The sequence below is a fragment of the Megascapheus bottae genome, chromosome 3 (genome assembly GCF_031878675.1).
Source record: "Megascapheus bottae isolate mThoBot1 chromosome 3, mThoBot2.hap1, whole genome shotgun sequence".
Lineage (NCBI taxonomy): Eukaryota > Metazoa > Chordata > Mammalia > Rodentia > Geomyidae > Megascapheus > Megascapheus bottae.
Window position 1 is genome coordinate 86191335 of NC_143511.1, and position 14313 is coordinate 86205647.

General features: G+C 56.6%; 1 protein-coding gene across 1 annotated transcript in view; it reads left to right on the forward strand.

Annotated features, from left to right (window-relative positions):
- Hmcn2 (hemicentin 2) overlaps nucleotides 1-11342 on the forward strand; it is a 108546-nt gene extending 97204 nt beyond the window's left edge. The window contains exons 88-100 of the mRNA XM_090329396.1: nucleotides 167-436; nucleotides 2817-2966; nucleotides 4063-4200; nucleotides 4291-4412; nucleotides 4637-4874; nucleotides 5894-5956; nucleotides 6082-6204; nucleotides 6626-6760; nucleotides 7325-7453; nucleotides 8422-8742; nucleotides 9228-9347; nucleotides 10323-10449; nucleotides 10967-11342. Of these exons, the coding sequence (XP_090185522.1) occupies nucleotides 167-436; nucleotides 2817-2966; nucleotides 4063-4200; nucleotides 4291-4412; nucleotides 4637-4874; nucleotides 5894-5956; nucleotides 6082-6204; nucleotides 6626-6760; nucleotides 7325-7453; nucleotides 8422-8742; nucleotides 9228-9347; nucleotides 10323-10449; nucleotides 10967-11312 (2282 nt within the window). The 3' untranslated portion in view covers nucleotides 11313-11342. The remainder of the gene's footprint in view (nucleotides 1-166; nucleotides 437-2816; nucleotides 2967-4062; nucleotides 4201-4290; nucleotides 4413-4636; nucleotides 4875-5893; nucleotides 5957-6081; nucleotides 6205-6625; nucleotides 6761-7324; nucleotides 7454-8421; nucleotides 8743-9227; nucleotides 9348-10322; nucleotides 10450-10966) is intronic.
- Nucleotides 11343-14313: the final 2971 nt, after the last annotated feature.

Consider the following 14313-nt stretch of genomic DNA (forward strand, 5'->3'; position numbering starts at 1 on the left):
TTACATGCACATGACAGTACTTTATAAGAAACAATGCCCACAGGCCCCTAACTGGCTGCCTGACACTCTTACTTGCTCTGTATGTCTGGGTTTCTACTAAGTCTGAATGTCTAGGCCTAGGTAACCATAATTAAACATTCCTAAGTGTTGCCTGGCCCTCCCACAGGCGCCCCAGTAATCCAAATGGAGCCCCAGGACATGGCAGTGAGACCTGGCGAGGACGTGGTGCTGCAGTGCCAGGCCACCGGCGAGCCGGCACCCACCGTCGAGTGGCTGAGGGCAGGTCAACCCCTGCAGGCTGGCCCACGGCTCCAGACACTGCCAGATGGGAGTCTGTGGCTGGAGCACATCCAGGCAGGGGACGCGGGCACATACGAGTGTGTTGCTCACAACCTCCTGGGCTCCGCCACAGCCCAGGCACACCTGGTCGTGAGAGGTACGGGCGGTCCCTGTCCCCACAGTGCCAGAACCCTTCTCCACATCCGTCCTGGTAGACATCACCAATCTACCTGCGCACACACAATGTCAGAACCCTTCTCCACATCCGTCCTGGTAGACATCGCCAATCTACCTGCGCACACACAATGTCAGAACCCTTCTCCACATCTGTCCCCAGACTCCTACTCTCTTCATTTATGCTATTTACAGAAAGGTCAGATAATCCAGAACTCTAAAGTGATAAAAAGTGATTTTTCTCTCATAATTCAGTTACCATGAATAGCTTAGATAATTATTAAGGGCATATTTGTCCAATTTTTATTTCTCTAAGTGTGAAGAAATATACTCTTCTTATAATTCAGATCAAATTCACAGCTCGTAACTTGCCATTTTGCTTTCTGTCCAGGGTACCATTCCATAATATTCAACCTGGTTCCACAATGATATTTATTTGTTTGATTAATTTCTGGAGATGGTACTAGAATTTGAACTTAAAGACTCCACATTTACTAAGCAGTTACTCTACCACTTGTTTCATGTCCTCAGCCTCCTTTTTTTCATATATTTTTAATAGAAGGGTTACATGATATTTGCCAGATAGATGGTGCATTAATTCCCATACATTGATACCCTTTCTCATGTCTTGGTCCCCATTTCCCTCCCCCCGCCCCCACCCCTCATCGTGTTTTTCCCCATTCCCTATCCAATTTCAAATAACCAAATACACTCAGCCTCCTTTTTATTGTTATTTTTGAGATAGGGCCTTGCTTTTTGCCCTGGTCAATCCAGATAGCAACCCTCTTATTTAAGGGGCAGCTGGGGTGGCAGAAACACCTCACCATACCCAGCTATTGTTTGAGATGGGATCCTGTGAGCTTTCTTCATCCTGGACTAGCCTAAAACCAGGCTCCTCCTCTCAGCCTTTTGAGTAGCTGTGATTACAGGAGTGAGTCGCTGGCACCCAGCTTGAGTCTACATCATTTTTGTTTTCTTTTTTCTTTTTCATTGTAATGCTTGAACTCAGGGCCTGGGTGCTATCCCTAAGCTTTTTCACTCAAGGCTAGAGCTCTAGTTCTTTGAGCCACACAGCTCCACTTCGTTTTCTGGTGGTTAATTAGAGATACAAATCTCAGAGTTTTCTGCTCAGCAGGCTTTGAACTGCAATCTTCAGATCTCAGCCTCCTGTGTAGCTAGGATTACAGGTGTGAGCCACCAGCACCCAGCTAACTTCTAGCAAAGCCCTTGACTATAATCTTGTTCCCTTCCTTTCCAGCCTCACTCCTCCTTCCCCACCAGCCTGAGGGTTTCAGCTCTGTCCTCCTGGAGTCAAAGGCTAATGAAACGGTGGCTTGTCACTCCTGGCATCTGAGTTTTGCCCCTCCCAGGGCTTCTGGGTCCTGCATGTTCCTTCTCCCCTGCAGCCACTACTTCTTCATCCCCTAGTGAAAGCAAGAGTAGAAAGCAGAGCTCTGGCTCAAGTGGTAGAGCACCTTGAGTAGAAGAGCTAAGCAAGAGCATGAGGCCCTGAGCTCAAGCCCTAGGGCTGGCACAAAAAGAAATGAAGAAAGGGAGAAAAGGAAGGGAGGGAGAGAGGGAAAGAGAGAAAAGAGGAAAACAAAGGTTTGGGTCATGGTCCCATGTCCTTCTCAGGCCCTGGATATGGAGGAAAAATAGCCCAGAACTGCAGCCGATTGATGAAACCTCAAGAAATGGGGGCGCTTCCTAGAATCTGACATTAAGAAGCCCCTGGTGTAGCCATTTCGGACCCTGGCCTTGCTGTATATTGTGTTATTTTCTGACAGGCCATGGACAATTTGTTGCTAATTTCCCCTGAGAGCTGGTAAGAGGAACAGCAGGCTGTCTTCTGTCTCCCATCCCTTGGAATGCCAGCTGCCCAGAGGAGACAGATGGCCCATCCAAAGGGAAGCAGAGGTCCCTGGGGCCTCCATCAACCCTTTGATTAGTGCTTGAAAAGCAGCTGCTCCTAGCCAGCCCGGCGGCACCAGGAAGAAACCCACCCCAGCCAGGCCAGCTGCAGGGTGGCTGGAGTGGAGGCTCTGGAGGAATGTAGATGTTGAGGTCAGGGCATCCAGTTCCTGGCACAGTGCCCTGGCCCTTGCTCGTTTGCCAGGGGTTACCATTGTGGGCTCTGGGCATTTGAGAGTCCAGTGGGTCTCCTGTGTGTCTTGAACCTACTCTTTGTGTCACAGATGAGCTTGGGGGGCCTGACTCATCCAGGCTTCCAGGCAGCATTCCTATTTGGCACCATCATCTACTGGCTGTGTGTCCTTGGACATGTTACTTTTTCCCCTCTGAGCCTCGGCTTGGGCCCCAGGTAGAGAGCGTGCATCCTCATGTTCTCCTCCTCACACGCACAGGAGAACCCCAGGGCAGTCGGGGAAGCATGAGGGGAACAATCAATGGCCAGGAACTTGGCATGGCTGCTCTCAACACCAGCATCCAACAGCGGGTGCGCTCTGGAGCCACCACCATCCAAAGCAGCATCAGCCACATCCCAGCAAATGTGGGTAAGTGGGGTCCACCCACTGGGGACCCCTCAGATACCCACTGGGCAGGGGGAGGCAAAGGCTGTATCCCAGGCTTCCCCCGGCTGCTACCCTGGGAGGTCCGATGCCTCTAACAGACCAATTCAAGCCAGGGTATTAGGCAACCTCCTCTCCAGCTCCTGGCCCGGTCCCCTTCCCCAAGAAACCACTGCGTTTACAACCGGACAAGAGAGAACTGACGTGAGCAGGCCAGCAGGACAAGAGTGCTGAAACTCGGATGGCTCTGGGAAGCTCTGGAAATCCATAGCCAGGGAGAGTGGTTGGCTTGTTTTTTTCTTTCTTTCTTTTTTATTTTTTTTGTTGGTCCTGGGACTTGAACTCTGGGCCTGGGGGTTGTTCCTGAACTCTTCAGCTCAAGGCTACCACCCTAATCTTGAGCCACAGCACCACTTCTTTTTGGCTTTATTCAAAGCCAGTGATTTGGAACTTTTGTTCCCTAGAAGTTGTCTGCAAGTCAGGAAACTTGGGTTGATTTTTAACTCAGTTCAGCAAAGCTGTACTGACAAGCCGTGGCTTCCCAGGCCCTGCAGTGACCCAGTAACTCTTGATCTGTATTTGTTGAAGTTAACTGAATTACCAACAAGATACATACATTTTTTTTCTTTTTTCCTTTCGTTGGTCATGAGGCTTGACCTTGGCCTGGGCTCTGTCCCTCAGCTCTTCAGCTCAAGTCTAGCGCTCCACCACATTGAGCCACAGGGCCATTTCCACTTTTTCTGGTGATTAATTAGAGATTAACCAATTAGACTTTCATGCCTGGGCTGGCTTTGAACCAATGATGCTCAGATCTCAGCCTCCTGAGTGGCTCAGATTACAGATGTGAGCCACCAACACCTGCAAACTTATTGTATTCATAGCCACAGTTGAATATATGTTGGGCTTTGCCATTTCCCAGGTTCTGGTTAAATAAACTACTTCAGGCAGTCACAAAGCTGAGTTCTCCTGGGAGGTGGTGGGGGCCACAGAGGGATGAAGAACAGGAGGATGGCCGCCCTGACCTTCCCACCCTAGCCTGGCCTCGGTGTGCGGCCTCTGCTAGCCTGGCCTCTGTACGCAGGATCTCTGCTGCGGACTCTGGTGGCCACCATCTCCCCCATCTACTGGGCCCTGGCTGGAGAGAGTGGATCGGCCCTAAATGGCCAATCCCTGACGGGTGGCCACTTCCGGCAGGAGTCACATGTGGAGTTTGCTACAGGTGAGCAGAGTCCTCCCCGAGGTGGGAGCCGAAGCCTGCACCCAGGACCTCTCCCAGCTGACCACAGGCGGGGGGGCGGGTGGATTGCAGGGGAGCTACTTGTGCTGACCCAGGCAGCTCGGGGCTTGGATGCCCACGGATTCCTGCTTCTGGACGTGGTGGTCCACGGCGCCATTCCCGAGAGCCTGGCCGAGGCGGACCTTCTCCTGCAGGTGAGCCTTCCAATGTCCACGCAGCCCGAGGCTGACAGGCCGCGCCCCTTCCTGACCCCCAGCTGCCCTTGGACTTGGGCTCCACTAGCAGGTGGTCATGAACCCGGATCGGAGTTCAGAGATAGACTCTGGAGCCACACACCTGCCCCTGGGCCTCTCCCCAGATCTCACCCCGTCCCCTGAGTTCCAACTCCAGGCACCCCCACTCACTCCCCATCCTGCAGGACTTCGAGGAACACTACGTGCAGACAGGCCCTGGCCAGCTGTTCGTGGGTGCCACACAGCGCTTCCTCCACAACGGCCAGCCCGCAGCCCTGCGCTGCAACCACAGCATCCGGTACGATGCGGCCCGGGGGCCCCAGCCACAGCTGGTGCAGCACCTGCGGGCCTCCCGTATCAGCTCAGCCTTTGACCCTGAGGCCCAGGCCCTGCGCTTCCAGCTCACCACAGCCCTGCAGGCTGGTACGCCGCCCTCCCCTTGTCTGTACCCCCATGGCTCTGGCTAAAGGCTCCCAGGGGCCCAGATGCAGCAGGTTAACTGCCCCCCTCCCGTGCACTGTCCCCTCCTAGCTGGCCTCTCCTCCACCTCCACCCCCCAGTCCCACAGGGATAAAGCTATAACCTCCAGAGCCATTCCCTAGGGCCTCAAGAAGATGACCCTGCCCCGCCCCTCCCCCGGGCTGGTATTCAAGTCAAGCCACGCCCCATACTCTCTTCCCATGGGTCCACCTAGGACTCCCCTGCCCGCACTGGAGTTCCTGAGGCCCACCTGGACCCACCCGACATCTCCATCTATGCATGTTCCAGGACACGTCAGCATTACCTGAGATCCCAAAGGGCTCTAGAACATTGAGCAAGAATAGAACCAAGGGGTCAGGCTCAAATCCCATGTGGCTGGCTTTCCAGCTATAGGGCCCTGGGGGCCATGTGCTGGCTCTCCCTTGGCCCATTCCATCTGCATATGGACGTGATTCGTCCAGTCTCGCAGGATGGAGCAGTTCAGGTACTGCCGTGAAAGCCCCACAAAGAATTCTGCACGTGTGACATTCCACTTGATCTTGTCCTATCTTTTTTTTTTTTGGATGCTGGTCCTAGGACTTTTTATTTTCTCTCTCAAGGCTGGTACTGTACCGTTTGAGCCATAGCTTCACTTCTGGCTTTTTGCTAGTGAATTGGAGAGAGAGAAATCTCATAGAGTTTTTGGTTCAGGCTGGCTTCAAACTGGGGGATTCTGAGATTTCAGCCAGGATTGCAGGTGTGAGCCACCAGGCCACTCAGCCCTTCCTCCTGCTTTCTACTTCTCTCTAGGGGTTTCTCGGAGGTTGCCCCCGCTGGGAACCCCTGGGGTATACTTATACAAGTATACATGTCTCCTGGGGGCCACTCCCCATCCCAGGAGGAAGCCTGGACTATGGCCAGACTATGGCTGGGGAATGGAGTGCAGTTTCCATGTCCTCAGGACCGGTTGCTTTCCCTTGCAGAGGAAAATGGTGTTGGTTGCCCAGAGGGCTTTGAGCTGGACACCCAAGGCACCTTTTGTGTGGGTGAGCACCCCTCACCCCAACTCCAGCATGGAGACGGGAGGCCTCCAGCCTGGCATGCATGTCCTGTCCCAGCCAGCTGGCAGGAGGGCCTGTGGATAGAGACCCCTGTCTCTCTTCCTGCCCAGACAGGGACGAGTGTTCCAGGGGCCCCAGCCCCTGCTCCCACAGCTGCCACAACGCCCCTGGCCGCTTCTCCTGCTCCTGCCCGGAAGGATTCACTCTGACGCGGGATGGCAGGAGCTGCAGAGGTGGGTGGGCCCAGGTGGCACTGCTCCCACCTGGCTCAGGTGTGCAGCAGAGTCTCCAGACCCAGGGGATACCCTACCCCCATTCCTGAAGACATCCATACCATTGGATGGTATGGAGAGGCCAAGAGTGAGGGGTGATGGTGGTCTGGTGACAGAGACGTGTGCCCACTCCACACTCACTGTGCTCACACACTGGGATCCTCCCTTCAGGGCTCCAGGTCTGGAGCTGCAGGCTAGGGTCCTCTGGTCCCCTGATGGGCTGTGCATAGAGGACAGAATGGCAGGTGGCAGGCAGTAGGAGAGGGCTGGGGCCTCTGTGCTCCTCTGCCAGGTTGAACCCCGTGTGGGTCGGCCGGGCGGGGACAGGGGCAGGGGCTGGGGTCTGTGTGTTCCTGTAGCTGTCTGCCTGGTCTGCCTCCAGACGTGGACGAGTGTGCGTGGGAGGCCCGCCTCTGCCTTGAGGGCCAGCGCTGTGTGAACCTGCTCGGGTCCTACCACTGCCTCCCCGACTGCGGGCCTGGCTTCCGGGTGGCAGCTGATGGGGCCAGCTGTGAAGGTGACAGAGTCTCTCCTTGGGTCATCTGTTCATGAGGGGAGAAATCAGGTTAGGGGTAGCAACCGAAGCCACGTCTGCTGCCACTCCCCTGCTCCCCCCGTGCCCTGGGTCAGGGCCCAGCCTCGGGATACCCAGCTGTCACTGTGGATCAGCTGACCTGAGGCTGAACCCTAGGGGCCACCACTGGGTGGATGACCTTTAGGATCCTCCTCACCTCACATTCTGTGCTTCTGGCTCCTTGGGGACAGGCCAAGGGAGGGAAAACATGGTGACCTTGAACTTAGGGGTTGTAGCCAGTCCTCCTCCCTGGCCCTCAGACAGGGCTGGGGTGAGTAAGAGCTAGTGGGCAGCTGAGGAGGGACTTGGGGAGCACCCCGCCCTGACAAACCCCTGCTTCCCAGATGTGGAGGAGGGACTTGGGGAGCACCCCGCCCTGACCACACCCCTGCTCCCCAGATGTGGAGGAGGGACGTGGGGAGCACCCCGCCCTGACCACACCCCTGTCCCCAGATGTGGAGGAGGGCCTTGGGGAGCACCTGCCCTGACCACATCCCTGCTCCCCAGATGTAGATGAATGCTTGGAACGGTTGGATGAATGTCACTCCAGCCAGCTTTGTGAGAACACTGCCGGCGGCCACCATTGCAGCTGCCCCCGGGGGTACCATCTGCAGGGCCCAGGCCTGCCCTGCCTAGGTATGGGGCCGCCTATAGCCTGGTCAGCAACCCTGGCTTGGAGCAGTGGGTATTCCTGGCAACCGTGGGTTCTGAGAATGACCAGGGGCAGCAGAGGCCAGCTCAGCCCTGAGGAGTCACCTCCCTAAGGCCAGGAGGACAAAATGGGCCTCAGAGAAGCAGGGAGGGAGACGGAAATGTCAGGGGCCTGGGGCTGGGCACATAGGAGCCTGTGGTGATGCCCAGCAGGGGAAGTGGGTGTCAGAGTGCAGAGCCGGGGTCAGAGGGGAGGCTGGTGAAGAGGCCACCCCAGGCCAGCCTGGAGAGCACCACGAATGTGTGAGAAGCACGAGGCTTCCTGAGAGGCAATTCTCCAATTCAGCAGCAAAAAGTCAGAGCTGAAGCTCAAGTGGTACATTGCCAACCTTGAGTAGAAAAAACCAAGTGAGAGTGCGAGGGCCTGAGTTCAAGCCCCAGTACTGACCCCCTCACCTACCAAAAAAGTTGAGCGCTGGTGGGTCACACCTATAATCCCAGGTACTCCAGAGGATGATCTAAGGAGCACAGTTCAAAGCCAACCCAAGCAGGAAAGCCCATGGGACTCTTATATCCAAATAATTAACCACTAAGAAGTCGGAAGTGGAACTTTGGCTCAAGTGGTAGAGTGCTAAGCTTCAGTTAAAAAACAAAAAAGCTTGGCCTAGCAGTAGAGTGCCTGCCTAGCATGCACGAAGACCCGGGTTCAATTCCTCCATTACCACATATATAGAAAAAGCCGGAAGTGGTGCTGAGGCTCAAGTGGTAGAGCTCTAGCCTTGAGAAAGCCCAAGGACAGTGCTCAGGCCCTGAGCTCAAGCCCAGGACTGGCAAAAAAGAAAAAAAAAAAAAAAACTCATGGACAGTGTCTGGGTCCTGAGTTCAAGCCCCAGGACCAGCACACACAAAAAGAAGTCCGAGCCACCCTCTTCACCTGCCCCTCCCCTTCACAGATATCAACGAGTGCTTGCAGCTGCCCAGGCCCTGCGCCCACCAGTGCCACAACCTCCAGGGCGGGTACCGCTGTCTGTGCCCACCAGGCCAGGCCCTCCTGTGGGATGGCAAGGCCTGTGTTCCATTGGAGCACAGCGAACAAAATGTAACCGCTGTCAGCCACGGGGGCCCCTTGGGGCCCTGGCTGCGGCCTCGAGCCCCGGTCCTGGGCAGCTCCTACCATGCCTGGCTCTCCCTCTGGCCAGGGCTGGGGGCCCTGAGCAGCTCAGGCCGGGCATGGTGCCCCCCTGGTTTCATCCGGCAGAATGGCCTTTGCACAGGTAAGGTGGACCATCCCACCTGCACGTATCCTGAGCTTTGGGCTTGGGGCTTACAAGCCCTTGTGAGGTGTCTCCTTCCCCCATGGAGCCACGTGGCCTTGACTGTGCTGGTGAGCAGGGCCTCCTTGGCACTCAGAGTAAAAGAGTCAAGGAGGGACTTTGGGAGGGACAGAATGTTCCAGATCACGGGGGAATGAGGAGTGACGGGCAGAAACAGAGGGTTCGAGTCAGGATAGCTTCTGGACCTTGAAGCTGCACAGGTGGCAGAGATGGGCAAAGCAGAGACAGGCTGTCGGGCACCACAAGGGGCAGTGGTGGGGAAGGGGTTGCTTGAGCCCGAGGTGGGGCAGGGCAGAGTCTCTGATCTCTCCAAGCTCAGGGACATCTGGAGCAGGGGCTGGGTGCAGCTGGGCAGAGCCAAGGGGCAGGAGGTAGGTGGGAAGGCTTGTGTGACTCTGTGACTGCCCCATCTCTGCCGGCACCAGACCTCGATGAGTGTCGTGTTCGGAGCTTGTGCCAGCATGCCTGCCGGAACACTGAGGGCAGCTACCAGTGCCTGTGTCCCTCCGGCTACCGCCTCCTTCCCAGCGGGAAGACCTGCCAGGGTGAGAAGCGGTCATCACCTCCCAGACACAGCTGGGCCTGAGTCCCTGCCCAGATGCCATGGGGGGAAGGTGGGGAGCCCCTGGCCACCCCAGCTAGGCGTGGCCCCCAGGCTATGCAAGGCAGAACTCAAAGCTTCCCTCCGGGCCAGCCTAGCTCTGCTATGGGTCTCTAGGAAACTTTCTCTACCTCGCTGAGCCTCAACCTTCTGAGGGTTCACACAGTCATACTGCACCCCTGCAGATGGCTGAAGTGAGGCCTGAGAGGATGGGCACAGTGGCTGTTGGTGGCTGGTGTGTGTTTGTGTGTGTGTGTGTGTGTGTGTGTGTGTGAGAGAGAGAGAGAGAGAGAGAGAGAGAGACAGACAGACAGACAGACAGACAGACCGACCAGGCTTGGGCTTGACCTCAGGGCCTGAGCGCTGTCCCTGATCTTTTATGCTCAAGGCTGGCACTCTACCACTTGGGCCACAGCTCCACTTCTGGCTTTTTGCTGATTAATTGGAGATAAGAGTCTCATGAGCTTTCCTGTGGGAGCTGACTTCAAACTGCTGCCCTCAGAACTGAGCCTCCTGAGTAGCTAGGATGACGGGCGCCCTGGCTGCCCGCAGTCTTAATGTCCTCGAACCCCATGTTGGGTCTACTTTTCCTTATGTACATGGGTGCAGCTGGCACCATAGGACCCTCAGCCCTGTTGAGTGGGTGCCCTTCTTGTCCCCCCCACACTCTCCAGGGTGTCAGTGGATGCTCCCAGGAAGGAGACAAGGGGGGGCACCCCTCCTGGGCACTCTGGGCCATCCCCACAGCCCTCTCTCTATTCTTCTCCCCGACTGACTCCCACCAGCCCCTAGGGGGATGGGAGGGGCTGCCTGCGTGGTTGGTCCTCTGGCCAGTGCTTCTTCACCCCTGTATGCCCTTCCTGGTTCCTGCCCTTCCCGGGGGGGTGCATCTCCTCATCGCCCGCTACCCTCTGCCCAGACATCAACGAGTGCGAGGAGGACGGCATCGAGTGTGAACCTGGCCAGATGTGCTTCAACACCCGGGGCAGCTACCAATGTGTGGACACGCCTTGCCCCGCCACCTACCGGCAGGGCTCCAGCCCCGGGTAAGGGCTGAGCGGGGCAGGACAGGAGCAAGGGATGGTGGGTGGCACATTGTCTGCCAGGAGCCGTGCTGGCAGTGGGACCCCTCTCCTAGGACACGGCAGGTCACGGCCCAACCAGACATGCCCCCCAACCCCCGGGCCAGGCAGAGGTTCTCATGAAGGCGCAGAGGCTGGAGGGCCGTGGGCAGGCTCACTGTGCATGCTGGAAATCTGTTCTGGAACTTAGCTGAACTTTGCCCTGGGGGAGGAGGACTGGGCAAGGCTGAACTGGAATGGCGCCTTTGAGCCTCCACCCCCGCACCGCAGACACGGCGGGTGACTCAGTTTCTGCAGAGGGCCGTGCGGAGGAGGCTCGAGCGCCCTTGCTGCGGAATAAAGAGCGCAGCGCCTTCTGCTCCTGGACGGGCTGGCGGGAAAGGAGGGGACGCAGAGCCCGGCAGAGGCGAGGTCTGATGGGTGGCGCTGGCTCCACGGCCACGGGGCCTCATCGGTTCGTCTGGTCCGTCTGTCCGTGCAGGACCTGCTTCCGCCGCTGCTCGCAGGACTGCAGCGCCCAGGGCGCGTCCACCCTGCAGTACCGGCTGCTGCCGCTGCCCCTGGGCGTGCGCGCCCGCCACGACGTGGCCCGCCTGGCCGCCTTCTCCGACGCCGGGGTCCCCGCCAACCGCACCGAGCTCCGCGTGCTGCAGCCCGACCCGCGCAGCCCCTTCGCCCTGCGCCCGCTGCGCCCCGGGCAGGGCGCCGTCTACACGCGGCGCGCGCTCACGCGGCCCGGCCTCTACCGGCTCACCGTGCAAGCCGAGGCGCCCCGCAGGCAGAGCCTCTACGTGCTGCTCATCGCTGTCTCCCCCTACCCCTACTGAGGGCGGACCGAGGGGGCCCAGGCAGGGCTGCGACCCCACGGGCGCCCTGCACACCCGCGGGACAGCAGAGCGCTGGTGCGTGCGTCAGCCTGCGCCGTCAGCCAGCAGCCTTGACCCCCGGCCGGGGCCGCAGGGCTGGCCAGCCAGGCGGGGCCGTGGGGAGGGGGCCCAGGGCGCCTGCGAGCATAAAATGAGTCCTTCGTAATCCATTTGGTTTCCTGATGTGGTTTTCTTTTTGCTCCGGTAAGCAGGAGCTCTGGCTGAGAAGAGACCACCACGTTCCCCTCCCAAGCCAGGGGCTCCACATGGTCGCACTCAAGGTGTCTATAGTGTGCCCTCACGCACCTTTCTGTTGGCTGTGCAATACATTTTTGGTTTTGGTGCCAGTCCTGGGGTTTGAACTCAAGGACTGGGCACTGTCCCTGAGCTTCTTTTTTAGCTTAAGGCTAGCACTCTACCACTTGAGCCACAGTGCCACGTCTAATTTATCTGTATAGGTGGTATTGAGGAATTGAACCCAGGGCTTCATGCATGCTAGGCCACTAAGCCACATTCTCCCTCCTTCAATATTGCAGTAGGTCTTCCTTACCTCCCCCACATAGCCCAGGGGGATTGATGACAATTAAATGCTGCCCGGCCATATGTAGTACCAAAAATAAGTAAGTGTTCCTTGTAATTCTAAAGAATAATATTTAAAGCTAGGTGCTGGCTGGCAGCTCACACCTATAATCCTAGCTGCTCAGGAGGCTGAGATCTAGAGGATCAAAGTATAAAGCCAGTCCAGTTGAGACAGAAAAATCAGAAACATCTCCATGATTCCAGCTCCATAATCAGCATCAAAAAGCCAGGCTTGGTGGTATGGCTCCCGTGTGCTCTACTCCTCTCCCCTGCACTTGTTTCCATCTCCTGGGCTGGCATGCTCCTTGGTGGTCTCCTTTTTGCCAGCTGCCATCCAGAAGCAGCCTCTGAGAGCCTGCCTCAGCACAGTTTCTCATCTGGACCATGAGGAAAGCAAGCAGAGCAGTAGGTGAAATCCAGGAGAGATAGGTTACTCAGTCACCTGACCATGAGAGACTGGTTGAAGACTCTACCCCGAGTCTTTCTGTAGGGGAGAGGGGTACTGGAACTTGAATTTAAGAGTCTCTGGCCCTCCCCTGGATTTTTGTTAAAAGGTAGCTCTCTACCACTTGAACCACACCTCTATTTCTGTTCTTTTGGTGGTTAATTGGCGAAAGAGTGGTCAGTCTGGATGTCAAACCTCGATTCCCAGATCTCAGCTGGGATTACGCAGGTGAGCCGCCTACCCTCGCTTACTTACACAGCCTGGGCTCTGCTTATGTTCTTTGGTAAAGGGTCAGGCATAAATATTTGGGACTTTTCAGAACATCCAGTTTCTGTTGCAACTATTACTCTGTCCTTGCTGAGCAAGGCTGCCACAGAGGACACACAAACGGAATGGGCGTGGCCTGTGCCAATAAAACTTTATTGGTGGAAGCTTACATTTCAAGTTCATGATCATTTTCATACTCAGTGATTCCCTCCCCCCTCCTTTACCCCCCTTATAATCTAAAAGCCCCTGCCCCCGTGTGGAGGAATTCCAGCTGGGTGGAGGAGAGGTGGGGGCAGGGCTTCCCAGGTTCTCCAACCCCATTGGCCCAGACCCCACCTGTGAAAACTGCTTAGGCTTAACACCTCTCTTTGTGTAACCCTAGGGGCCAGGGGTCAGAACTTGAGCCCTGCTCTTTGCTGGGCTGTTAATTTTTTTCCAGACTTTGCAGCCCAAGACAAGAGATATGATTAGATCTGGGTGGAAGACAAACAGAGGAGGGGCCACCTCCTGAGCTTTCCCACTTGAGTTTTCCTGTGGGCTACTCTCCCATCTTACTTGGGCCTTTCAAGTTTGTGAAACTATTACTGCCTGATTGTCTAGTGTCTTAGGAACTTGAGTTTATTTTACTTTTCCAGGAGCTCCAGAAGCAGGCAATCATGTCCCATGTCACAGACAAGGGAATAGAGGACTCAACCAGACCCTCCTGGCACCCAGAGGCATTCAGGCAGTCCCAGTGGGGAAGGAGGATGGAATAGAGAGCTGGGACCTAAGGAACGGAAAAAGAATGTGTCTCTAAAGTCCAGCCTGCCCCCCCTCCAGCCTCCTTCTCTTCCTCCTCCTCCCCTTCCTCCCACCTCTGCTCCCAATCTGTTTGGAGCTGTGACTTACAGACAGAGGCTGGTTCAAATGGATGCTTTGCCTCTACCATGGTACAAACCACTGATAGCCTAGGCTTGACTTGGGCTCTGACCCACTGCCCTCCCCCACCCATGGGGCAGCTATGCCGCAGAGGCTCTACCCACTGGCATAGCGGCCAGCTCTGACGAGAGGTGTTGTCCATTTCTGCATTCCCACTGTCAGAGGTCATTGGCCAGGGGCTCATCCAACCACCCACCCAGTCCCCCTGGCCACCTGGCCTCCAGAGCAGGAGTGAAAAACAGCTCTGCGTGCGGTCACTCATTAAACTCCCAGATGCAGCATTTCCAAGAACCAGCTGCTGGACTCTGTGTTCCTCTGGGTGGAAAGTGAGGTCATTCTCTCTCTGATCATTCTGTAGAGGCCTGGACAGTGCAAGGGAGTTTCATGGCCCTGACCATGAGATGTCCGTGGGGACTGCACAGCCCTGCTGCCCTTGGCGGCCGAGGGAGGATGGCAGCTCTGCCCACAGGCGCTGTGGGGAAGACTTGCCTCTCCCCGCTCAGCTAATCTTCTCACGTATCTAAAGATGGAATATGAAGGACTGACTTCCACCTTCTTCCCTCAGGTCAAGCAAGACCCCAGGGGCACACAAACAGGCCTGACCGCATACCTCTCTGCAGGCAGGAGCCAGGAAGTTGCCCTTGGCCCCCCAGGAGATAATAGCCCCTCACCCCAGGTGGAGCATTCCAGGCCCAGAGTGGGCCTGATGAGGACACCGCCCTTGGTCCCAAAGGAACCATGGCCCACTTTTAT